This window comes from Phalacrocorax carbo, chromosome Z (genome assembly GCF_963921805.1).
Source record: "Phalacrocorax carbo chromosome Z, bPhaCar2.1, whole genome shotgun sequence".
Classification (NCBI taxonomy): Eukaryota; Metazoa; Chordata; class Aves; order Suliformes; family Phalacrocoracidae; genus Phalacrocorax; species Phalacrocorax carbo.
Genome location: NC_087548.1, coordinates 74,684,958 through 74,710,859, shown reverse-complemented (window position 1 = coordinate 74,710,859; position 25,902 = coordinate 74,684,958). Strand labels below are relative to the sequence as shown.

Genomic DNA, 25,902 nt, shown 5'->3' with positions numbered 1-25,902 from the left:
TTGCACTCTGCTAATCAAAATGCATCACAGGTCCATGGGAAGTTCCCAGCTATGCTGATACTCATACTTGACAAGCATGAGAGAGCACTGTCCTCTTTTTATACAACATGCTTCGAAATGCCAAGTAAATTGTTTTCATTTGATTAAAGAAAGCAGTCAACTTTGCAGAAAACATTTTATTAAATACATGAGACTTGGTTGCTACACCTAATTACAGACAAAACACTGTGAACAAAGCATGCACTTATCACAGACATCAATGACTCTTTTGATTATTTTTAAATGGTCTTTAATTCCATGGTGTTTAAGGCTGTACCAATACAAATTTAAAAAAAAAAAAAACTAAAATAAAAAGTTACACTACAATAGTAGCAAGCTTTGTACAGACAGTGAAATAAATTTCTAATGCAGCAGAACCAGACTTCTTAACGATTATCATAAGGGAATAAAAATGGAGCTGAAGTGCAATAAAGATCAGAACATCTCTGGAATTTGCAGATCAGTAAAAGTGAATGTCATACTCCAGTTAGCACACAACTGAATCCATTCTTTTCAAAAGCCTAATTATCTGACAACCAAGTGAGGGATGAAACTCAGGCTCCATTAAAAAAAGACCTCTTGGTTTTACTTTCTTCTTACTGAGGGCATTCTTGTACTGAAATAGTAGAAGAGCATTTTCCAAGGAGACATCTGACTGAAGTGCGGCAGACAGCAGTACAACATGCATTTGTTTACTCCATCCCAATTAAAGAAGAGTAGAGTGTCTTGCCATAGAAAAAAAACCCTCACAACAAAAAACCAGTTCTTAACTGACACCAGTGACAGACAACTTTGTTGATGATATTGTTCTTCACCTGTGAAGGACCTTGCCCTGTATGAAGTTGCTTCTTAAAAATACACTGCAGAAATAGCAATACGGCATCAGCATGAATCAAAACTTATCCAGCTGACAAGTAAAAAGATTACCAGCCGTAGAAACCCAGCTGGGGATCTGGGGCTTCAAGTAGGTTGTGAAATCCTTCCTCGTTTACAGCAGCAATGCCTTTTTGCTCATTTTTCTCAGGTCGCTGTACAACTCCAGAAAGATGGTAATTTGAGGACAATGGCGCTGAATAGGCAGCTCTGAAAATGAACTGTAGTTGATAATTTTGTTCACGTTTTCAGAAAATGATCAAGTAATCTTTCTCTTCCACTCAGATATTCTAGATTTGCAGGCCTTAATGCATTAAAATGCATAAAAATATTACTCCTAACATACCACTGTATATATAATCTCCCAAACACAGGGGCAAGAGATCTGTGTAATAAGCTGCCCTGTGAACAGAAAATTGCATTTTGAGTGGAAGACATGCTCTCTGCCTGAAATTGCTGATTACAGCTGGGTTCGCAAAGGGGTCTAAAAAAAAGCTAAGTCCCCAAATTTGATTGGGGTTTGGATAGATATTTCTCTCCTGGCTCCTTTCAGCAGCACAGCCTAAGCTGTATTTTTTTTTCTTAAAAAAAAAACCGAAAGAAAATTAATGTTTGTCCTGCAGTATAATGCAGTTCAAACAAAATGCAATTACTAAGAGCAAATACAAGACCGACAACATGTACACTGAAGGCATCACAGTGATTGGAAAGTGGATCTAAACCAGCACACCATTAGTACCAGCCAGTTTGCATCTTGAAACCAGAGAACCATGGTGAAAAGCCATCAAATACTGGAGACCGACATGCCACAGGCAGCAGGCTAAATCCTAATGCCAGGTCTGCACCTGTAGAGTCATAACTGCATTTCAAGCTTGCAAAGTGCTAAATAAAGGATATTGGTCACTTTCCTGATTCAAATTGAAGCTGAAGATAATGCAAATATATCTAGCTTCATAATGGAAGAGAAGAAGATAGGGAAAACCCAGCTGCCATGCTGCAGCAATCCGATTATTTTTTTTTTCAAGTTGGCCCAACACATAGAAGAAGCTAGGAAGACCAATTGGTACGACAATTAGTGCAGTTGGTGGGACCATGGAGACTCAGGTCTAGCTATAAATAGAAGCAATGCAGGAAATAAGACCATGTATCACTGCCTTGCATATTTAATATTAGGGCCACATAGGCAGGAGTCTGTGGAGTCAAAATTCTTCACTCGTACTGGTGGAGGCATGTGTTCATGTGTAAATGGCTACTAGACAAGCAAAACAACAGCGAAACACATTGCAACTGGTCTTAGCTGGCTTCTGATCTGGCAGAAGGAGCCTGAAGAAGCTACCAGTTTTTAAAGGACAATAAAAGGGCTAAACCTTTCTGAAGAGACCCCTATTCCCTCCTTCGAAGAGATGGGAACTGAGGTCCTGCAAAAGGCTTCTAAGCATCCTAACACTTGCAGAAGGTTTAGATCTTCAGGTGGGGTTTTCAAATTAACCAGTTTGTGGGGTGCTGGCTCGCAACCTACTACATGGGACAATTTTCAGTGTGTTCTGGGCTGTGTTAATACTGCTTTTTGTAAATGTCCTGGGTGTCACAAAAAGGAGCAACTACATTGAAAATTTTGGGGTTAAGTTCTTTTTTGGAAGTATTTTACATCAAAAGGGCTGTAAATTGTCTTGCTGGGGAACAGAGCTGGCTTTAGACCAGTACCTGTAAGGATTAATTCAATGCACTCTTATTTTCCCAGTCACACAGTTTTTCTGGCAACATGGTATTCTGATTTGAAAAGTCATTTCAAGATATGTAACAGGCTTTTATCTCTCAGTAGAGACAGAAAACTGATGGTTAGGGGTTTTTTTTCCCACACAAAATACTATTTTGAAGACCAGCCTAGGGTACAGTTGACCATACCTGGTGGTTGGGAAATGCACTAGACAGATGAACATGCCTGTTTCTGTTGTACAATTACAGCACGGTACGATTTCAGCCTGTCACAATCTTATCAAAATCAAAATGAATGCATATGCATGTGCGTATTTGCTATACTGACAGATTCTAAGCAGAGGGTGGAAAAGGAACTGAAAATGCAATGTCAGAATTTTGATAAACAGGGCTTGTCTGCCATGAAAGCAGTTGGAAAGAACAAGACCAAAAGTCTTTGGCTTGAATTTCATCCAAGTCTCATTTGGCAGCAATGTGTGGCTTCAGCAGAGGCGTAACAGGGACTGGAATCCACCACTTGACCAAGCTGACACTTGTTTACAAGAGCAGGCTCACAACTGTTACAAGAGCTAACAGTTTCTTATGGTAATCAGAGGATTGCTTTCATTAAATGGCATTTTAGCATGCTCCGCAATAACTTAAACTGGCTTGGCTAATCACTGGATCCGTTACCAACAGGAACATTTGGGTACCACACATTCCCTCGTACCCCTCACATTCACAGTTGGCAGACTGCTGCTGCAGGAAGTGTAGCTGGGAAATGGCTTCTTTTCAGCTCTACTAAAGGGCTTTTTTCCCAAATGAAAATTAATGAGAAGACACTTTAAAGAAAGATAGAGAGTTCAAGATTTTGTTTTTCTTTTTACTTTTTTTTTTTTCTTAAGCTTCAAGCTAGTAAGTGATCATCTGTGCAGAACAAGATGATAGAAGTTTGGCACCTCCCGTCTACCACAACATATTGATTCCTTCTACAGAAGGCACTAAATACTGGCTTAAAACAGGAAATGAACAGCAGAACGAAGAGTTTTACCATAACACACAAGACAACCTGCTAACTGGCACAGCTTCATAGTACAGTTTTCGGTTACCTAAAACAGTGGTGATTATAGCAGCAATGGTTAGCATTTTTACAAGTACCACATAAACGTACAAATGTCAGAACATCTAGAAAACATGCAAAATTTCAACAGCAACATCACTGAATCTCACAATGCATAGAATTATTATTATTGTTATTATTATTATTAATATTATTATTATTTGGCAAGACAGTGATTTTTTTCGTAGAAAACAAAACAAAATAATTAACAAAGCCTACTTTTTTACAAACTGTTCTTAAAAAAGTTGAGTTGTCATTAAAGACAGCGAGTGGAAGTTAGCCTTAGAGAGAGGTTTAACTCTGAGAATGAACTGGTCACTTAGGAGAATTCACATTGTTACATAGAAATATGGTTAGATTTCAGCAAAATATGTTTTTCAACTGCTGCTTTGGGAGGAACAGTGCTAATCTCATCAGTTTACAAAATGGGAGAAAACACATTCACATTAAAAGATTATAAAGTTCAAACCTTGCATTCAGGAAGAAATAAAAGCCTTCCTTTAGCTGTTTCTCCCTAGCACTGCTCACCACAAGACCAAGGGTTGTCATAGCAAAAATGCTTTTCAAAGGCAGAGTTAAAGCCAGCAGAAAATTAAAACAAATGGAAAAGTCTTTCTCATTCTGGTGTAAAACAAAGTAGGATATTAAAGGATAAGGATTATGCTTGACTTCTTTAGAAAAAAAGACAAGAACTTCCATTGTGTTTGCCAGGCTTTCCCACTGCCTTTCCACTGTCTTCATCACACTTAGATATTCTGCCATTTCTTTTTCTTCCAGTCTTGAATAATTTGGTCTACCCTGACAGGTCTCAAGATGACCCTGAGACAGATGGGTCACACAGACAAAAAAAACACTGACAATGCAACTACAGGCAAGCGATGTCCTTTCCTGTATGCCTCAGACCCATTCGTGCCCATGGGGCTAGTCATGCACTTGCAGATAAGTGCAGTCAACAGCCCCAGCTGGGTGGAAGCCGGCAGCACAGGCATACATTTCTCACAGTGCTCTACAAAACTGGCACCAAATCCTCTCCAGCAGCAGCACCACCTGGCTTGCACACACTGCCACAAACAGAAGCAAAATCAGGTTCTCACCATTTCTTCCTGACAGCTTTCAGACTCCATTAAGATGTTTCATGTCATGCTTTGTCTGCACATCCCTGAATGCTCTGGGTATTTCTGCACCTGCGTTTCACATCCATGCACCCAGCCTCGTGCAGAGAAACACAGTCTGGCAAGCCACTCACAGAGGAAGCTCCTGCAGAAGGCAGAGCTTGCAAGACCCGAACCATAAGCACCACACATAAGACAAAGGCCTCTGCAAAGCTATTTACACTGCAGTCAGCATTCAGCGCACCTTCAGCCTCAGAGTCACTAGGAGGTTTGTCTTCCTACACAAAAGTTACCAAAAGTCATTCAAAGCCAGTTACTATTGCCTTGCCTTCTGGGTCTGTACTTCACATCCACTGCTGAAGATACAAAGGTTGAAGTGTGTCTCCTTCATTGGCTTGTTTTCAGGCTAGAATATACTTACAGAGAGTAAGTATATTAAATGCATGATAGTATAAGGGAAGGAGCAATGTGGGGCAGACCAGGCACCACTTAAGGCTACATACGATTTAGGCCAGCTGAGAACATGCTGTAATGGTAAGGACAGTCTTGGCAAGATTACAGCCTTCAGAAGGCAGATCAAATTCTAGGCATGAGCAATCTTAGAGAGTCATCTTTGTTCACAAAAATAACAGCTGAAGTGGCAAAGATAGTATCTGTAAAATTAATTTTAAGATTTTAGTTTTCTAGTCAAGAATAAGACAATATTTTTGTCCAAAACATTTTGTATTTTCTTGATTCTTTCCCTCCCTTGGGTGCTTCATTATTTTCTTGACGCTATGGACTGTGTAAAACATTAGTAACCAAAAATGCAAAGGCAGATTGCTGAAGCATTGTGAAAGTGCTAAACACCTCATTCCCACTGAAAGTCTACCCCACTGAATTTCCATGACAGCACCTACCTCACCAATCTCTTAAACACTATGAACGAATATTGTATTAATTACACAAGATCAGATTGAAATCCAAAAAGGTACTGTGTTTTCAGATACCAGTGACTGCTGTGTAATGAATGCTGAGCACAAGAATAAAAGATTAGGCAAAAGCATCAATGCCTTGAAATGTAAATCCATATCCAATGCACACACAGCTCATTTAATGGCATTTGTGTAATAAAACAAATAGAATTTTGTGTGCACTACCAACTAAAGTTGACCAATTCAGTAAGAAAATAGAGGAAATATATTCCTCACTTGAGACCGAGACTCTAGAGGCTATGTTAAAACACATCAGTTCATCTAATGAGCAAATTGTGTGCCAAGCCATTTTTTTCCCCCATCAGATTAGGAATTAAAGCTTTAGGCATCACCACTGCTTTGAACATATTCCAGTGAATGGCTAGTGTCAAACCCTTCAACAAGCTCACAGGTGTCTCTAAGCTGTGGGGCTTTTTAGCTTTCCAGCATTTCACCGCTGTCAGTGCCTGTCTGCTGCTTTCGGGAAGGGTTGAGATGCTGGAGGACGATTTCAGCAGAGCTTCACAGGGCCTCAGCCAGAGACAGCACAGCGTGGAGGAACGGGCTGGCACCTGGTGTGCATGAGTGGAGCTGGGAGCAGTGCAACCACACAACTCCGCAAGGTCTCAGAGAAATCCAGCTTGTTCTCAGAAAGGCAACTCCATCGCCGGCTGAAGTTATGCTGCTGTGAAAGAGGTGGAGCAGTGATGTCCCTGGTGGCCCTTAGCTTTCCAAAACCTTTGAGGAGATACAGTGCAGCCTCACGAGTCCATCATACGCTGTCCATGGGGAAGCACCATCATTTAATTGTGCTTAGGGTCCTCCCCCTTCTTGGCTTGCAGACACTGGGCTGATAGGGGTGTCCTTGACAAGCTACCCCCAGGCCCTCAGTTTCTGGGGAGTGGTGCAGCAACACCCATGCTGGCTCTGCACGGAGCCAACAGATGTCCTGGGAGACACAAGCTGATGTGGTACTGTCCTCGACTGCCAAGGCATGCTCAGCACATGGGGACCATCACCAGAAAGTTTTAAAGTTCAAGTTTTTCGGCTACGAATATAGCCGTTCTTCATGCTGGAGTGCCTTCTCTCCACACTCCTCCTCAGCACTGAGTGCAGATTCAGCACACACATGTAAGCACAGAAAGAAAAGAAAATACATCCTCTCTCTTAAGAACAAGGACAGCAACTCACCTTAGGCAAAGCAGCCATCTCTTCACACTGAAACTTGGCAAAGAACCCTCATTAAGAAGTGCCAACCCTCTTCCCACCATATTTCATAGTGAACAGCTGAGTCCTCTCTACCCTAACCCAGAGACATGAACTGGCTCATTTCAGGCAAATCAAACCACATTTGTGTGTCCTGTAAGCTCTCGTGCTTCCCACACATTCGCCTTGCCTCTGGGAGTTCAGAGAGCCAGGCGGTCCCAATGCCCTGTTGCCCGCACCACGTGAGATGAACTGATTTCCATGATGGAGTGAGCCCAAGAGTTATGCACTGTTGAGGACTAGCCGCCTCAGTCCTATTTTAAGGATGTCAGTGGAAGGCCAAACAGCACACAGATGTGGGCCTGGTCCTCTACACAGGATGAATTTCATATCATTTCATGATTCGAAAGCTCTCTCACAAAAAGCAGAAGAGAAGACAGGGAGAGTGCTTCCAGCACGAGAGACGCAAGCCTCCAGAGTGCTCGCATCCAGTATCCCACAAACCCCACGTACCCGACGCGAGGCCATCCGCCCTGAGCGTGTTATCCCCAAAGCACAAGGTCACTTGATAGGCAGGAAGGGAGCTCTCAGCCAAGAGCCACCCTGCACAAAGCGGTCCCCTTGTCCCACAGTGCAGGTGTCAGGAGAGGGGAATATTAGAGGTTCAGGGACGGAGAGAGGAGCAGGGATGTCAGGAATGGGGAAGACCAGTCTGTCAATCACCATTACTTGCAGCGTATTGTAAGGAGGAATGATCAGCCCATTCACCACATGTGCTAGTGAGGCCAGTCAATGCACTTACGGGATGTACTCAGACCCGGTGACAAGAACGGGTAAATAGGAGCTGGACAGGGAGGAAACCTAGTGCAACAGGAATCTCAGTTTCCTTTAAGGCTGTTTCAGTCCTTAGGGCAGCCCTGGCTCTAGAGTGACGCAACACCTGCTCTTCCTGATCCCCATCTTCCCACCCCACATCGTTTGCACAAACAGCAGAACAAGATCCAGTCACAAACATCTGAGACAAGCACGCACAGCAGGACAACACGTTGCTTGCATTTCATTCTCTACACCGCTTTCAAAGAGGACAACTATGCTGTAGACTGAATAGCAGTGCACAGCAGCTTCTGAAAACAAAACCAGAAAATAGCTCAAAAACATTGGTATTCTTCATGAAGGAGAATGTGCAACATGGACACTGTTTCCATTGTTAGATTGTCCTATGTGTCAATAGGCTGGATGCTGCTATCATAGAATCACTGCACCATGAAAATGAACAAGGTATTTGCTGTTATTTTAGATATCCCTTGTAGTATAGTCTACAACGTAGTTCACAACAGTATTTCATTCTCCTGCACTTAAAAATACAATTTGTTGCATAAATATGTATTTGAAAACTAAACAGGCAGTTTGCAACAGCCAGCTATCAAAGACTTCAGTTCCAGCTACCTGCATGAATACATGTATGTTGTGCAAACCCACAATATCATAAATACATGCATGAGTGACTAATAAGACAGAGCCTAAGCCGTCCAAGTGCCCACAGCTCTGCCCAGCTAAATGTGCAATCACGTGAACAGACCCAAGTGCATGTACTGTGCACAGCTGCATCCAGATCAGTCCAGTGACATCCATGTATAATCCCCATGTCTGACTCTTGGTTTGGTGTCATGAGAAGGCCACGTGGGAAAGCCTGCACTAAAGTTGGCACAGGCTCCCTTGCACTGTGTGCAGGCCTGTGCTTTGGCACTCTGCCTCTTTCTTAAGTTCAAGGCAAAATTTTGCTCTTGGTAGGACTGAGCAAATCTCCCAAAAGCTGGTAGGTGGTTCTGAAGGCAACCAATACATTGGTAAATGATTCAGAAGGGTCTCAGTCTGCATTACCCTTTTGATGGGTTTCCAAGGCTGCAGAAGCTGAGCCAGGCTAATGACTGGGATACTGGCAGGGGCACACCTTCCTCTGTCTCCCCCACTGGCTCTGCACCTCAGTTTGTGAGCAGATGCAGCTCAGTGATCTGGCAGAAAATTATCTGACTTCCCCCTTTTTCTGCTGCGTTTTCTGCTGGGCTGGTGAGTTGAAATGCGTCACTGAAGAAGTCTAACACCAGATCAAATAAAGGTGAGTAGCAGGAAAAAAGGAAGGGAAAAAGAAAGTAGAAAAGTGAGCCCCATTTTGGAGGCAGCTGCCCCTGTCTTATGGAAATCACAGCCTGTACTGTGGGGCAAAAGCTCAGCTTTTACATCAGAGCAAAACATAATCCTGAGCACAGCAGCTGTCTGCAGTGCCTGTGAGTGCTTGTAGGCCACCCCACCCAACCACCGGTTCCCAGGCTGTGCTGGACCAGAGCAGTACGGTGTTTTGCCAGCTGCCCTTTTGATTTCATAGTAAAAGGTACTTGATATCAACAGCCATGGTAGGAGACCCCAATCCTTTGCCTACGAAGAGAGGAAGGCTTGTAAAAGTTGGCAGCACTAACCCCTGGCCATGCTGCCATGTCTTAGCACCAGGGAAGCTACACACCATCACAGTGAGCTTGCAGCTGGCTGGTGGAGGAGGTTTGACACCCTCAGTCGGAGTACTGGGAGACAATTACAAGCAACTGAGTTGTCACCTGTCAGGTCAGCTGCAGCAGCTGGGACATCTACTCTCCCACCAGCATGAGACAAAACCATGAGAGTGGTTTAAATCAAAAGTCTCCTTCCCAGTGGGTTAACAACCCTCCCAGGACCTTAATAGAAATGGTAATTAAGCAAGCTGTGGTCATTCAATTCATTGCAACTGTCCACAAATGAAGACTGAGTAATATGTTGTGCTAAATGCCCTTCAAAGCTAATAAATATATTTTTGGAGCATGATACTACTTGGGTATCATGTTCTGACCATATGTGTTTAACTACTTCAACAAGTAGTCTATTTGGGGCTGTGCCGTCAGAATTTGCCAGGCAATCTGCCAATCAACACCAACTGGAAGCTGGAGTTACTAGAGATGTTGCAAAGCAGAACAAAACCACTCCTGTATCAAGGCTATCACAATAAGCACATACACACCACCGCTTAACTCCCAACCAGACAAGCAAAAGTTGCTGATATGCCTTGCTAAGCCAAGGGTATCAGAGGCCTTGCCTCACCCAGAGCACGGGCTGGACACTACCACAAACTGTCCTAATGCTCTGGTACACAACAACTCAGACTATGTGGAGTCAAGAAGTCATGAGAAATTATTTTTATGACCTCCCAGCTCAAAACCCAAGACTGCTTGTCTTCCTTCTTCTGGGTTACTCTGAGCATTTTTGCCTCCTGCCGATGGAGCCAAGGTCTGTGTTGGGGCTGAATTATAGCACTGATGCAACGCAGCACTTCAAAGACCTGTTTACAGCACGGCACACCCACAGCCAGTGACCTGGCTCCTTGGAGACAAGAATAATTGTGGAATTACCCCACGAAATAGCCCACACAAAATAGCCCACTCTGAAGCAACACACCTATGGTGTACCCACAGAAGATGTGAACCATTGCCGAACTCTGAGCTGGATAATAGTCTGAGAATAAATTTGTTTATAAGCCTAGTTTCCTGCCTTGTGGGGCTTGAGGAAAGACACGAGACAGCCACACTGTGGGTGGTTTCTTTCCCCTACAAGCTCAAGGCAGCTTCTCCCAGCAAAGAGGTGCGGTTGGGCCGGGGAGCAGAGGTGGGAAGCAGAGATCTGCTACCCCACAAAGGCCAGCTGGTACCCAGCCTCGTGTTGCAGCACAGGAAAGGCAAGGCAGGGAAGTAGGTCAGATCTTGCAATAGCTGCCGCTGGCAAGTGCTGAGATGAGTGCAATGGGGGAGAAACAGAGATCAAAGACTTTCCTAGAGACTAGCTTCATGGTCGAGCTCTCACCTGGTACCCCATGGGAGCTCCTTGGCATGGGACCCCCTGCATTCCTGCACATACTAAGAGCAGCTGCATGAGCCCTCAGTGGGAAACAGCAAAGAAATCCCACAGAGAGCAGCACCAGCCTTGCAAAACTATTTTTAACTATCACATTAAAAACACTGCCATGAAAAGGCAAGACTGTACTAACAGCAATCAGATGGCTGCCCTCATCTGGAAGCTGGGCAGTTGTCTTGCTGGCTGCAACCAAAACCTTTTTGTGCTTTCCTTTCCTTCACCTACAAGCCAGTTTTGCCGTGGCACTGAAAGTCATGTACACAGTGTCCACTCACTTCAGTAGTGTTATGATTTGGTCTCAAGCCCCAAAATCAAGTCACAGAAGCATAGCTTTGCAGTATGAATGACTGGCTGTGCCCACCGATCCACTGCCTTCCCTACAGTCCTGAGAGACAGCAACCAGTAACTCAGAGGTTGCGGATTTGGCAGTTGCATTGCCACGGCATGCAAGACCCTGGGATAGCTGGCACATGGGAAACCCAGACTTTGTACCTTTGGAGCACAAAGAGATCAGAGCCAGGCTGTGTCACCTGCAGAAGCTTTGTGGGAGGACAGATGTTTATTACAGCAGAAATCTCTGCTCTTAGATCTTTCAGTGGCACATCTGTTACCTACCCCATCCCCAAAACAGACCTTCAATAAGGCTTTAGTGAGGTGCAGGAATTCTGCCACCTCCCTCACACACAGGAAAAATTCACCCTAGCAACACAGAAAACAGGTTTTAAACAGTGCCAGGTGGGTTATTTTTATTTCCATCTGCTACCTTTGTTTCACCCTTTCTTTGGAATTAGTGATGATTAAAGTCACTGCACTGTTGCAGATCTAAAGAATATGAAAGACATGCAGGAATGTAAAGGAAAAAAGACAAACAAGCATAAAGAAACAGAAGAAAAGAAACCCCAAACCCAAAAAAGCACCTCAGTAACAGTTTAACCCAACACCCGTGGGAAGTCAGCTGAGGTTGACTCTTTCATTGACTTCAGGGGGCATTAGATCACGCCAGTAGACTTGTCTAAAGCCTTATCATGGCCCTAGGATATCCTAGTGGAACATAAACTAAGCTGAATTACTTGAGAAGTACTGTACGTCATTTTAAAGGTCAAGAATTATAATCATTCACTGAAATACTGAATTTGTTAGTGTTTTCCCTGTACTTAGACAAGAAGAACAATTATGTTGACAAGTCAAAAGTTGGAACAGTAGCACTAATTATTTCGAGGCATTAAGGATCAAATTCTTCCTTCAGATTCACATGCACATTTTACATTGTCTGCAGTGGAAACAGATTATGTGTAGCTGACTTAAATTTGTTTTCGAGTACTTAAAACTACCCAGCTTTTTCATTTTCTGTAGTAAATATGAAATTATCATTACACTATCTATGCTTTTTTTTTTTTTTGTGGATTTCAAATGATGGCTTAAGACATATCTGATGCATTTTTCTGTACAGTTTGGGATAAGACTGTGGATTTTTCTGCAGTGCTGCATTCCCCAGAATACTGAAAGAGTGGCTCTAAGTCAGTAGATTTTACATCAAGTATACACAGTGACAAAATACTAAAAACCCGTGCTTAAACAGTTAAAATTAGTGTATGACAGTGGTTTTGCCATGATACTTTTGCGTACTGTTGAAAACAATACTTTTTAGTCTAAAGACCAGCAACATTTTGATCACAGAAAATCACCAACAAAAACAAAAGTTAAAAATAGCATTTAGCTGACTTCAGGATTTTTTTCCCATCTGGCATAAATGAGCCTCAGGAAACAAAATAAAAACCAGACAAAAATTGTTGTAAATGGTTTCATGAACTTACATTGATGTTATCTCTATTTCTTGGTCTTGCTGATCAAGAATAAGCCAGCAGGTAAGAAGCAGCAGCCAGTGGTAAGTTTGTCTCCTCCACTCTGGGAGGTCATGTTAAAATAAGAAGTTGAAAATGCTTTAAAATAGAATTGCTATGTAAGCCTCCCTGGGGATTTACACTCACTGATGTGTGCATGTTAAAAATGGAATTTCCAGTCTATCTTGTGTTGCCTGAGAACCATTTTTGTCCTTTTAAAATCTGCATTTTTATTATAACCCATAAGTACCTTTCATTTTTGTATCAACACTATAAATACTATGTTAGTAATACTAAACTATTTCTATTGACTTATTTGTAAAAAGAAAAATATATTATATATTTATATATTTTTATAAAGTGAATTAACACTGGAGAGAGGGCTATGGGGGAATAGTGTACAATCACAGCTGATGTGTATTATTGGGCACAAATTCAATGCTTGAAACAAAAAGGAAAAGAAAAACGTGTTCAGGTGATATCCCTTTTTCAAGCCGTGTCAGAGGAAGAGTCATAGGACGCTGACACTATGAAGTTGCCAGTATTGGAGTGGCTCGCCATGGACTGGGCAGCCTGCTGGCTCAAGTTATTGCAGATCAGCACCAGCTGGTTGCTCTGTGCTTCTGAGAGGGTGCTGCAGCTCTGGTAGACGCTGAAGTTGGTCTTCCTGCCAGGGATGTTGCCTTTCTCGCACATCGTCTTTACCATCTTGGCAAGCTTGTTTTTCCCCAGGGCTTGGCAATTGTACCAGTGAAGCGCAGCCAAGTTTACGACGGGTTTGATGGACAGGTAAAAAGGCGCATCCTCGTAGCGCATGGCTGGAGGCCGCCTCTGGGCATACTCCTTGTAGTCTTGCACGGGGCAGGTCTGTGGGGAGTGCTGGGTGGCATACACCCGGGAGTCTGTCCCACCTCTCTTGCTCTTGGCGTTGACGTCTCCATTGTCCGGCCCCATCCACTCCAGGTACTCCAACCCGGTCTCTGTCACCCGTAGCCGGATGTCACCCCACTTGAGGGTGGACCCATGGAAACCTGTGCAGTGTCCAAACGCCTTAGTGTTGTTTAGCCAGACAAGGTTCAGCAGCCCTTCAGGATTGTACCGGCTCAATAAGCCTCTTTTGCGCAGGATAAGCTCATCAGCAAAGGTGAGCTTCATGGATTTGTGCGGCTTGTTTCCTTTTCCTTTACACCTCAGTTCTATCTGCTTTTGCTTTAGAGCTTCCTGGGACCTCTTGAACTCTTTATCCCTCGTAATACTGTATCCATACCTGTGCTCTTTGAGATACCGCTCCAGCCCACACTGATAGTTGGCCAGACTGTTTGGCTCGTATTCAGATCCATCCTTTTGTCTGGCATCCACAAAGAAGGAAGCAAGGTAGGCATCAAGCTCTTTGCAGGGGATGACATAGATCTCCCGGGTCTCAGAGGGATACTTAGAGATGAGGAACTCTCGGAAATTGCGGAGAGCCGTCTGTGTGCTGCGAATGGTCTTCTCATTCTGCTCCCTGCTGAGCTCTGCTGCTCTCTCATCCTGGTCTGGAACAGGGAGAAGGGGAAAGACAAAAGAGAGCAGAAGCAGTGAGTTTGTGTGATGCACTTTAGCTCAAAGCAAATTTCCTTGAAAAGGAAAATAAAATTAAAATCAATTTCACAAAGAGCACTGGAAAACATCATTACATACCTGTCACATGACTGAAAAGCCAACTTCAGTTTCACAAATTATGTACTAGAGTACAAAACCAAAGTGAGCTCCTCATGACACTGGGGCACAGTTTTGTGCATGGAGATTTGTGGAAAACAGTGGGATTAGAGGCAATCTGCTTTTTAGAACAAATGCAAGGTAGAAGGTTTTTCTCTGGATCCCAATGCTGTGTGCAGGGCCCAGTCCAAGCGATAAGCCCATTCTGAATTGCTTCATTTGTGAAACCAGAGGTTGTACTGGTTCCAATTTTTTTCTACAAAAAATAACTAAAGCATCATATTTATGATAGTAAAAATTATCTTTAATCAGACACATTTTTAAAGAGATAAATAAATATAGACAAAAATGTACAGTACAAAATAATGAAGCACATCCTAACAAAGGAGTTGGCAAGTAGAAGTACTACAGAGCAATGTGTAATTTAAAAATGTACAAGAATTAAAAAATATAGTTAATATGTTCACATCAGAAGATATGGAAGAAAAACATGATTATACAGTCTGCCTACATAATCAAGCTGTACCTTGACAATGGAATTAAAATTGTGATAATTCCTTTTCATTTTGGAGAAAAATCAAATTCTGGAAACAACTTTATATTGCTCAATAAGGCTACACTCAAAGGTCCTTACAATCAGTGACATATCAAACCACAATATTCAGATGCTACCACTGTGATGGTTGATACTGACAATTGTTTTTCAGGCTGATCATAAGATAAGCATAAAAAGGAAAAGCTTTTTACATGTAAGTGGCATGCATCTTAAGGACTGTTTTCTTGGCACATGCAAACTATCCACCTGTAAAAGGATGCAGCTTAAAAGGACATAGGTGGAACTGTCATTATGAATGTGACAAACTTAACAGTTTTAGAAAGTGAACAGCAAATGCAAAGAAGGAAAAATCAAGTTATTTGACTATTCTCTGTAATTGTGAATGGAAGATCTTTTTTCTCTCTTCCAATTAACAAGCAGAAAAGGGGAAAAAAGCAAGTTCTTTTTTGTTCTGTCTTTTTGCAAGACCCATACATTTTGGTGTCCTTTCAGCAGTGCCATAGTAACACTTGCCAGGTGCTTCCCACCCAACGTACACACCACAAAATGGGATGAGACCAGGTGAAGCTCCCACTGCCTCTCTGTCATTCAGGCCAAGCTCGTGCCAGGCCAAGTAGCACACCCATGCTTTGCAGGAGTGCTCAGACATTTGTTCCTCATGCCCACTCTGCCCTGCAAGCCTGTTAATATGGCAGGCAGCAGGGAAAGGAAGGTGGCCCCATCCTCTTCCCCAGCCCATGTGCAATGTTTCATGCAGTACAGAAACATTGGTGTACAGCCAGGCAGCTTCCATTTCCACCCATCTACAGAGTGAGTCTAAAGAGAGTTCATCCCATCGCCTCCATACCACCGCTGCAGACAGAGGCACTGGGAGTGACATGCCCCAGGACTTGCCAGCAGGCCAGAAACAGGACTGAGTTTATAGCCCCTGCGAGCAGGTCCTGTGTCTTCACTGCGAGGCATCTGCTGCATCCACGGCACTCAGTAAAACCTATTGAGAGGGGTCCTCAAACCCTCTGCAAAGCACAGAGAAGCGAGGGTCTGCAGCTGAAGCCTTTGGAGGCTTCTGCAGCCATGAAAAATGCTGCCACAGAGCACTGAGGTTTGCTCTTAAGTGTGCTCAAATGAAAAAAGAAAATGTCACCATCCTGTTTCAGAAACTGGTTTTTAATATTGGTGTCAGTATCAAAGGGCTCCTAGCAGCCTGCAGTGAAGCCTCCTGCTTTAGGAAATCTATAGGATAGAACCTTTTAATATGACTAGATGCAGGCTCGAAGTAAAGAGACAACGCTGTTTGAAGCTCTGAAACAAACACTTACTCTGGCACCTTGTTCACTGCACCCACCACCACTTATTACAGCACTGTGTAAGTAATCAGTGCTTTGACTGACAGCCCACATTTTAAGTACTGTTTCAATATAAACAGCACACATAATGGCTTCTTTTTATACATGTCATCAATCACTACTTCTTAGAGGACAGCCTGTCACAACACAGCAGTGACACCCAGTCAGTCATTTATGTTATGGTATCTTAATCTGCAAAGGAAATTGCCATATCTGCAGCTAACAGTTATAAAATACGTGCTGAATTAAAGATCCCCTGAAGTTGCATGAGTGAAACAGTACCCCAGAAATACTGCATTACTGCAGTGCTCTGGTGTGTTAGGCCACAAGGCAGGTGGGAAACGTTAAAGATCATGTGTCAGCCTCTCATCCAGCCACATCAGGAAAGCTACATCAATTTTGACAGTGAATCCAGCCTGCAGTGGTAGTGGATAATTCTCTCCCTATGGGACCACTCAGATACCAGGGACATGGTACAAATGCAGGGTGGCAGTGAGACCCAATGGACAGATGTCAGCTGAGCCTCTGTCATCATCTCCCTATGCTCTTCGTCCACAGCAAAAGCAGACAATGCAGCTGAGCCTAACTTAGCTAAGACAGCTCTTTATAGCTTAGGATAACTTAGGAAGGAGCCATAATTCTTCATGTCATTAAAGTCTTACTTCTTCATTTGACCAAGGAGATTTCATAGTACTGAAAGAAAGCATATAATCCATCTCCAGCTGCCACAGACACATACACACTTTCAATATCACCAAACTGAGTTTTTTGCTAATTTCATTATCTTATTCTCTATTATTGTGGTGGTTGACCCTGGTCAGCCCCTAAGCACCTCACAGCCACTTGCTGACTCCCCACCCCAGAGGGACAGGGAAGTGAATAGGAAGAGCAAAAGCAAGAAAACCCATGAGTCAAGACAAAGACAGTTTAATGACTGAAGGAAACAGAGGAAAAAGAAACCCAACCAACAACTGATGTAAAGGCAATCACTCACCACAAGTAGACCAATGCCCAGTCAGTCTCTGAGCACCTCCCCCCAGAAGCCCTCTCCCTTCAGTTCTTATTGCTGAGCATGATGTTGTAGGGCAGGGAACATCCCCTTGGTTAGTCTGGGCCAGCTGTCCCTGTTGTGTCCCCTCCCAGCCCTTTGCCCACCCTAGGCCTAGCTGCTGGGGGGACAGAGTGGGAAAAAGAGAAAGCCTTGACACTATGCAAATCCAGCTCATCAACAGTCAAAACACTGGTGTTTCATTAACACTGTTTTAGTCACAAATCTGAAACACAGCAGGGTACGGGTGGCTATGAAGAAGGTTAACTCCATCCCAGCCAGACCCAGTACAATTATGCCATTTGGATTACTAATGAAACAGTGCCCAAGGCCAGCTGCGCCCTGCATCCTTTCCATACAACATTTGACAGGAGGAGACCACAAAAATTACTCTTTTGGTGCAGCCTACAAATGGCCCTTGTAAAATACTTACAACAAACCTACTTACTCTACGCACCTCTACTTTGCCTACAGGAAATAAGTAGAAACAGAATCAAAGACCTTACCACAGTGTGGATAATTGGCATTGATTTCTTCTGCTCTAGTCACATGTCAGAGAAAATTAGGCTGGTGTAATTTCATTGTGTTCCTTACAAATCCACCCAGACTGGTAGATAAATAAAGGCTATACAAAAGTAATTCCATCATTAAGACCTCAAGACTAAAAGGCATCTCAACAGCCATCATTTTTAAAAATGTGTATGTTATGTTAAGGATCTGACAACATGGGAGAACTGTTGAGGTACAAGACTTCATCTCTTGGATATTCTTGTCCTGAGACAGGAGTGTTTCCAATGTAACTGTTCCAGATGTTTGCTTGGTCTCACTTTGCTGCATCTTCCTGACTTGAGACCAAAAGGTCCTGCTGGAAACTACTGAAAACACAGGTGGGAATCTACATTAGTTTCTTGACCATAAACCTGTTTGTTCTTAGGCCTCCACTGCTCACCATATGATCAACTCCTCAGTGTCCATGGGTTCCAAAACTGGGTAAAAGCACAGAAAAAAAAATTACAAAACACTCCTCAATACAAGAGAACGCCTCTCTATGAGGAAGGCCCTGAGCTGCAAATTGCTGGAGGATAGGATAGGATAGTGTGGAGGTGTCATATATGCTTGCACCTTTCTTTTAGTCTTCTGTAAGTATTTGTTGTTAGGCTCTATGAAGACAGATGCTCTCATGTTATTGTCTAATTTGTCACAGCTAGTAAAATGGTCTGAACCATTGTCATCACTGATCTACCAAGCCAAACTATCCCTAATGCCTCTTCCTTGTCATTACGCAACCTTTGGAGCTGGTAGTGCTGTTGCCCCTGTTTCACAGACTAGGAGTCGAAACAGTAAAAATAAATCGGCTTGGAGATGCACCTCCTGAGGTCCTGCCCCACCTAGCTGCATCACTGCGCAAAAGACCTGACTGGAGTTCTTGTGTTTCCTATCTGATCTCACATTGGAATTTAATTTCTAAGAAAACCAGATCATGGCAGAAAAAGCCAGTAAAACCTACCCTGCTATGGGATCCTGGGCAAAATCTCAACTAAGAATTTGAAAAAGTGTCGAGTAGTTTCGATGTCCCAGTTTAAATATAGCCAAAGAGATAAAGTGACCTGGCAGAGATTAAACAGACAACCTAGTGGGAGCTGAGTGGCTAGCCCGCAACCATGACATGATCCCTCCCACAGAGCAACAGCTGTCTTCTGATCTTTTCATAATCTGATTTTAACACAGCCAAGACTTAACATTATCAGCAGAGTTATCGAACTCAGGGTTGTTTTTATTTTGCCTTGCACACATACGCACACTCAGACCCCCTGAACAGGACATAACCTCTGTAACTATGTATGGCAGGAGGAAAGGCACTTGCTTCCACAACAGACATATGCAGATTGTTAATGCTCAGAGAGGGTTTGTAACATTAGTGGGAGTAATGAACCTCAGCTATTCTTGCAAACAGTCTTAAACTCTGCTTAAGGCAGGCAGTGAGATGTCAGAAAAAGTATATTAAAAGTAAGTAAGGTAGGTTTTTTGGTGGTAATCACACCACCAGCCAAAGTCTTATCTGCCCAATTTGTGTTCTGACTAGGAAAATGCTTCTGCAGCAGACCTGCTTCCACCAAAATGCTTTAATCCAGGTCAAAAAGCCTAGTTAACTCCACACAAGGCACCACATACCTCCATGCTGGAGCTAAGTACTCTCCCTCCACACCCCTGCAGTTTGCAGGTCTTGCCCCTGCTCTGCAATTATTGAAAAGCAGCAATATCCTGCCTGCGGGCCATGGCCATACGCAGCCCACTAAAATAGAGAATGTAGGCCACAGCCTGTTCCAACCTTTCTTTTCTCCTGTCCCTTCCTGTTTCAGGAAGGTATCTGCAGGCAAACGACATTCTCAAGTCAACGACAGCAGTGGGCAGAGGTCATGCTGTTGCACAAGGGAGGTATGGTCAAGTCATGGGGGGAAAGGCTGGGGGACCCTCTGAAAAACATGCCCTCCTGGAAGCAGTGCTACAGCTCCGCTGTCAGGAGTGGCTGAATGCCATCATCATACCATGGCATCCCCAAGTATCAGCCCTCTTTCTGCATGCAAAATTTAGAAAGCTGACAGCTGGTTTTAACTGTATCACAGGAATAACGAAGTGAGAGGCCTCGGAAGAGCAAGGGTGAGTGTAAGGCAGGTCTCCCCAGCAGAACTGCCTCTGAGCATTCACAGAACCACCCTGAGATTAAGAGACAGGGAGTACTAAACACTTGGAGAATTATATTTTTGGCACTTCCACTGTCTGGTACAGACTAACTTCCTTGGGGCAACTCCTACACACCCGGAGTAGTCAAAAATACATACATTTTAATATAATTATTTCATATCCAAAAATAACCATTTCTTTAGGAAGTCCTAAGGCCAAATAAAGTGTGCTTCCTGTGCCATAACAATCATACTTATTTAAGCTTAGGCTTGGTGAGTCAAAAGAGGGGGGAAAACCCTGTGACTGCCTGAAGACTTTCATCAGGTTTTGACATGTAACAGCTTCTGACATCTGCAGGATCAAAGGATTAACTTGTTAGCAGCAGATTACTGAAGAAGAAAGTGCTTATATTCTTCAATTTCTGATGTTGCTACTAAATTCTGTTTAACAATTAAAGCTCCCTACTTCCATTACATTAAGTCAAACTCTACGTAGTTTAACATTTCCAGAGAAGGCTTTCATTAGCATGTAAAGTCTGTAGTATGACAGAAATTTATTAAGTAAAATCCATTTATGAAAGATGTTATGTTTTCTGAAAAAAATAAAGCTTCAATTCCTACAACAAAATTACCAGTGAAATATTTTATGACTCTAAAGTTAAAAAGCTTTAGATTCCATCAAAGAAAAAAGGACACAGACTCCAACCAAAGGAACATGGTAAGATTTATGCATTGGTATCTCCATGAAGTAAGAGTCGCTAAAATAAACTTCAGTCATCTCTAAATTTTTTGCAAGGTACAGAATGGTCTGACAGATGGATGCTCACTCAGACACTAGTTTTCAGTTTGCACTCACTTTCACTGCTTTCTCATGAGAACGGCCTGAAAAGATATGAGGTGCAATCTGGCTGCTGGCAAAAGCATTAATAAAATTCACATCAAAACTAATGGGACTACTGCATGATCCTCAGATGACAGAAAATTTGTAGCCATGACAAGGGATTAAGAATTTATGTCCTCCTATGACTGACCAGATCAACCTTTTATGCAGTGGATACTAGCAATTGCTAATGAAAGATGGAAAACAGCAGCACTCTGTGGACTTTGATTTGTACAAGGCTCCCTTCTTCTCCACCTGACTGTATGTGACATCTGAGCTATTTCAACCCAAAGGTTCTAAAAATGCATTTTCTAAATTAAAAAATGTTTTTATTTGTTCAAGGATTATCTCCATCTAGTTGTCTAGTTTTGGTTTTGTCATGGCTAGTGGAAAAGAGAACTATGGCATTGCTAGTTTTACCTCTCATTTCACTTCTTCCACTAAACACTTACTGCAGTATTTCTGGGGTATGAGAATGTATAGTTTCCTATCTCCTTTTGAAGCTGTTCTGTGCTGCACTGGTGTGAATTGCTGCAATGCAAAATACATTTCCTCTGTGTCCCAACAGTGGGGCTACTCAGCTCATGTTTACCCAGATTCCACCTCCATTTGGCAGGAACAAATACACCAACTCTAGCTCTCCCAGGCTTGCCCAATGCTGCAGCCCTTCACAGCAGCTCTACACCTGCTCCTTGCGGCACAGCATGGAGAAGAGCAGAAGCATAGGGTATTTTGCAAGAACATTGGAGACTATATACTTGGTGATGTCCAGGCAAAATGTTCTCAGCTCACAGGTGGACTAGAGTCTGCCATTTTAGCTGCCCTGTTCCAAGTCAATCACCTGGATTATAACCAAGCCTGGAACCAGCTCCAGGTCTACCTGCCCTGCCTCATCCTTCTCTTATTTCCATGCTAGCTATTACCTTTACAGGAGCTTTATAAAGACAAATTCTTGGACCGTTATATAATTGACTGAGATCCAGGGACCTAACTCTTCATGGAGGAGGAGGATATAAAAGCCATGCTTGGAGTTTTCTATACTGCAAACCTCAAACCATTTGAAGACTTATAAAAAGAAGCAAAACCCCTTTCCTTTCAAAATAAGTGACTAAACTTCCTTCAACTATGATCACCTCTAACACATAATTGCTCCTCTTTCAGATCTCAGATTAAAAAAATCAGATAGATTGGTGAAACTGGAGTGCTGTTGGAGTTGTTAAGTGGCAAAACACTACCCACAAAGCAAAGCAAATGTCAGCTTTACATCTTTGTATTCAGCCATTTAATCTTCTAATAATTTCCACCAAATTTATGGCTAACTCCACTTAGAAAACTCTAAGTACTGATTTCAGTTTAAGGCTAAAGACAAGACATTTTTTGCCAACCGATTTTCTTCAGGTTAAATATTTAACTCTGGAAAATACAGTTCTTTTTTTACCCAGGACGTTTTCACAACACAGTGAAATGTTGCCCTTTCAAAGCATGTTATTCACTTAATGATCTGCAGCAGAAGGACTTAAAGGAGTATGTCAGTGATTGTCTAGCCTACCCTGAGAACAGGAAGCTGGATGATGCCCAGCAGAAGCAATGCACTCATTTTCCGAGAGGACTTGGCTGGCTTGGCACCAGTTCAGAAAGTGTTGCACACACATACTCAGCAGAATATCAGTTTTTCTCCCAAATAACTTTTGAATTTAACAAAGCATATTTTAAGAGCATTCTGGCTTGGCATCCCTGTATTTAAGTATACATTTAAGTAGAAATGTAGAAATCCACTGGACTAAGTCTTTACATGTTTAGAAGGTGGAAGAAAGGCACAACTGAATAATATTTATATGTATAAGATGACTTGATTCAAAAGTTACTAAGAGAAAAAAATCAAGAAGAAAGAATCAAAATGAGGATAGAAAAAGAACAGTAAAGATCTAAGAAACACCTCCTTTGTTGAATTAACCTTATTTTAAAATTAATGAAGCATTAAGGGGAAAATAGAGATTCTTATGGCAAAAATGCATTTCTTATATATAAAAAAAAGACACTACATTTTCCATAAGGTTTCTACCTTTACGTGCTCACACAGAGAAATCCAGATTTACGTGTGCAAACAGATCTTGCAAGCATTGATTGCTCAGCCAGCAATTTAACCAGTGGGCTGGTTTGTACAAAATCACAGGTACAAAATTATATGGCATTTTGGAAAATATGGCACAGTGGTATTTTGTGCCTGTCTGCAGTTGCAAGCCCTGTGGAAGAAGAATGAGAATCAGGACACAATTATGTATCGCCGTACAGTTTAGTCTTTTCTTTACACGCCACCCCACATTATCAGAGGCTTAACTTGTTCTCATTGCATTTAAGAGCTAACTTTAATAAGCATAGTTTAGGAAGCAATGCAAGAGGTCTCGAAGGGATGGGCCAGGACAATGAAGTTTGCCTGCTTTTGATTCACTACAGGCAGCAGCTGAGAAGCAGAGTTGGGAAATATTGGAGGGAACTGAAGACGAGGGGGAGAGAAGCGAGAATCAGAACAAAGGGATGTGGAAAAAAGAACAAGATTAAAAACAGATGAGGAACCTCAACGTCTGAAATCTAATTTATATCACTGTTTCAGAACGAGACAGACTAACTGGGGCAACAAGCAGTGAAACAAAGAAAATGAGTATGTAATAAATATTTTATTACATTAATCATAATAAGCTGCACTTTAAGTCTTGGCCAAAGCGTATTCTTAAATCAAGCTGAGAATGTGAGCAGTTTCAGACTTAAGAGCATGAGGCCCACATGACTGTAATTAACCTAATAAATCATGTTATGGAGCTCGCTACACAGGCTGACAGCGCTTAGATGACATATTGCTTGTTAGAGACTGCAGACATTTCTCCCTCTATTTTATTGAAGTGCTATTGGTAGTGAATCAAAAAGTACTGTTTTCTGTTCTGACTGAACTGTCTACTGCAGGTGTAATCGGAAACACATAGGGAGCTTGTGCCATTGACTTCTGATAACATAGGTTGCAACACATGCATCCAAAAGAACTGCATTTCAGAACCTTTTCTCCCACCCCCATCTTTAATTTAGCAAAGTACTCAAATTGCCTTGTTACTGAGCTTGCAGTTTTATTTCTGAAATTCTCTGTTGCTGATTTTGCCAAACCAGACCAATCTGCTTTTACCTTTCTGCACTGTATATCCTGCAGTATCAGTAAAGCAAGATGTGAAAGCCACAAACTCCGTCACAAACTCACAATTTACAACCTTGCCTGACTAGTTTCAATGCACACTTTTAACGCGCGTATTTGCTTTGTCTTCACTGGGTCAGAGAGCAGAATTTAACCAGCTTTTTACACAATTCTCCAGGGAGGACGAAGTGCAACAATGAAAGTGAAACAGCTCCAAAGGTGGATTTTTTTTAGCCTGCTTTTCTGTTTTGAGCCCATGACAAGAGTCCTCTCCTCCTTGCACTACAGAAATGATGACTTTGAACTTCACTTTAACCTTTGCAAATACAACTCTCACCATATTACAAAGGGGTGGAAGTTCAAAGATGTAAAGGTCCTACAAGGTTGGGGGAGACTCAACAGCCAGGCAGAGACATTAACTCATCCCAACTTGGGGAAAGGCCACAGATCTTGGGTGTTAGATATTCTGCTAGGCAGAATATCTCACACACCCTGGCTGACCAAAGCGCGCACGCTTTGTTCCAGACTAGCCACAGCATGTCCAGGCATTTGCCAGGACAAGGAGTCCCAAGAGGCACAAGAGCAGCTGGAAATTCTGCACAGAGAGGAGACAAAGAGATAAGGAATGTGCATTCGTCAGGAACCAGGCTGTTGTTCATGGCACTACCTGATTATTTTTGTCCTTGAATACATGTTTAAACTTACTTTATCATAGTTTAACTGAACAGATATTTAGTCACATTTTGCAGCTTTACTGGAGTAAAGTATCTTTAAATAAATTGAGGAGTTTCAGATTTTTTCTAGCTACGTACACACACACACAGCATACACACACACACCTCTTTGCTGCTCAGAATATTGCTATTATTTGATTATTATGTAATTATGTTGTCAAAATTTGCCTGTCGGAATGTATTGTTATTTCCATAAAAAATAATCAGTTCATCTCCTACTGAATTGGGTTCATACCAAACCTGACACCAACTGTTTGTGTAAGAGGGGATATGGGGTACAGTTTAATGGATATAATTATGGATGTACATTATACATATATATGGTTATTTTATTATGCACTAGCACAATGAACAGTCTGATGTATTTAACTATACGAGTGAATAGTAAATGGGACAAGTTATCTGTCAGACTATGTTTTCTGAGGGCTATCTGAAATCAGGGGAGCGGAAACAGGCAAAAAGACACTTCTTTATACAGAGACAAAAAAAGATGTGTAAATCTGTGAGCAAAAAGCAAAGCATGTATCAGTATACAGGCATGAATGCTGCGCTGCAATTCCAATAATAGTTTTCTTGTCTGTTAATTTGTTTTCTTGGATGTGTAGTCAGTAAGAGAGACTAAGTCCCGAACAACTGGCAATGCTCCATCTCCCAAGAGTCAATGATGGAAAAGAATCCCCATAACCTGCCACATCCACATGAGTGAAGGACAGAGCTCACCACAATCAGAATAGTGCTCCAAGTTGTGGACAAAATTAAGTTATCCCTATACAAAAACACTCCTGCTTCTGTGGCTCATTCAGACTGCTCTTCTCAGTCAGCCACAGTAGTAAAACAGAACTTAGGCAGATACCCAGTTAAGAGAGCGGTGAGCGTAAAGAGAAGATTGAAGCGACCTATTCAAAAATCAGAGGTGAATGTCCTTATCTTGCACAGGCTTGATCTTTGGGTAGAGGTGTGTCCTGCTTGAAATAATTCAGTAATACAGCACATGGAGCTTTTGCACTGG

The 25,902-nt window shown here is 42.4% G+C and overlaps 1 protein-coding gene across 5 annotated transcripts in view; it reads right to left on the bottom strand.

Annotated features, from left to right (window-relative positions):
- Nucleotides 1-161: 161 nt before the first annotated feature.
- The window catches only part of KIAA1958 (KIAA1958 ortholog), a 67,938-nt gene continuing 42,197 nt past the window's right edge, over nucleotides 162-25,902 (bottom strand). For all 5 annotated transcript variants that reach the window (XM_064438358.1, XM_064438355.1, XM_064438360.1 and 2 more), the window contains exon 3: nucleotides 162-14,307. In XM_064438358.1, coding sequence (XP_064294428.1) covers nucleotides 13,262-14,307 — 1,046 coding nt within the window. In that variant the 3' untranslated portion in view covers nucleotides 162-13,261. The remainder of the gene's footprint in view (nucleotides 14,308-25,902) is intronic.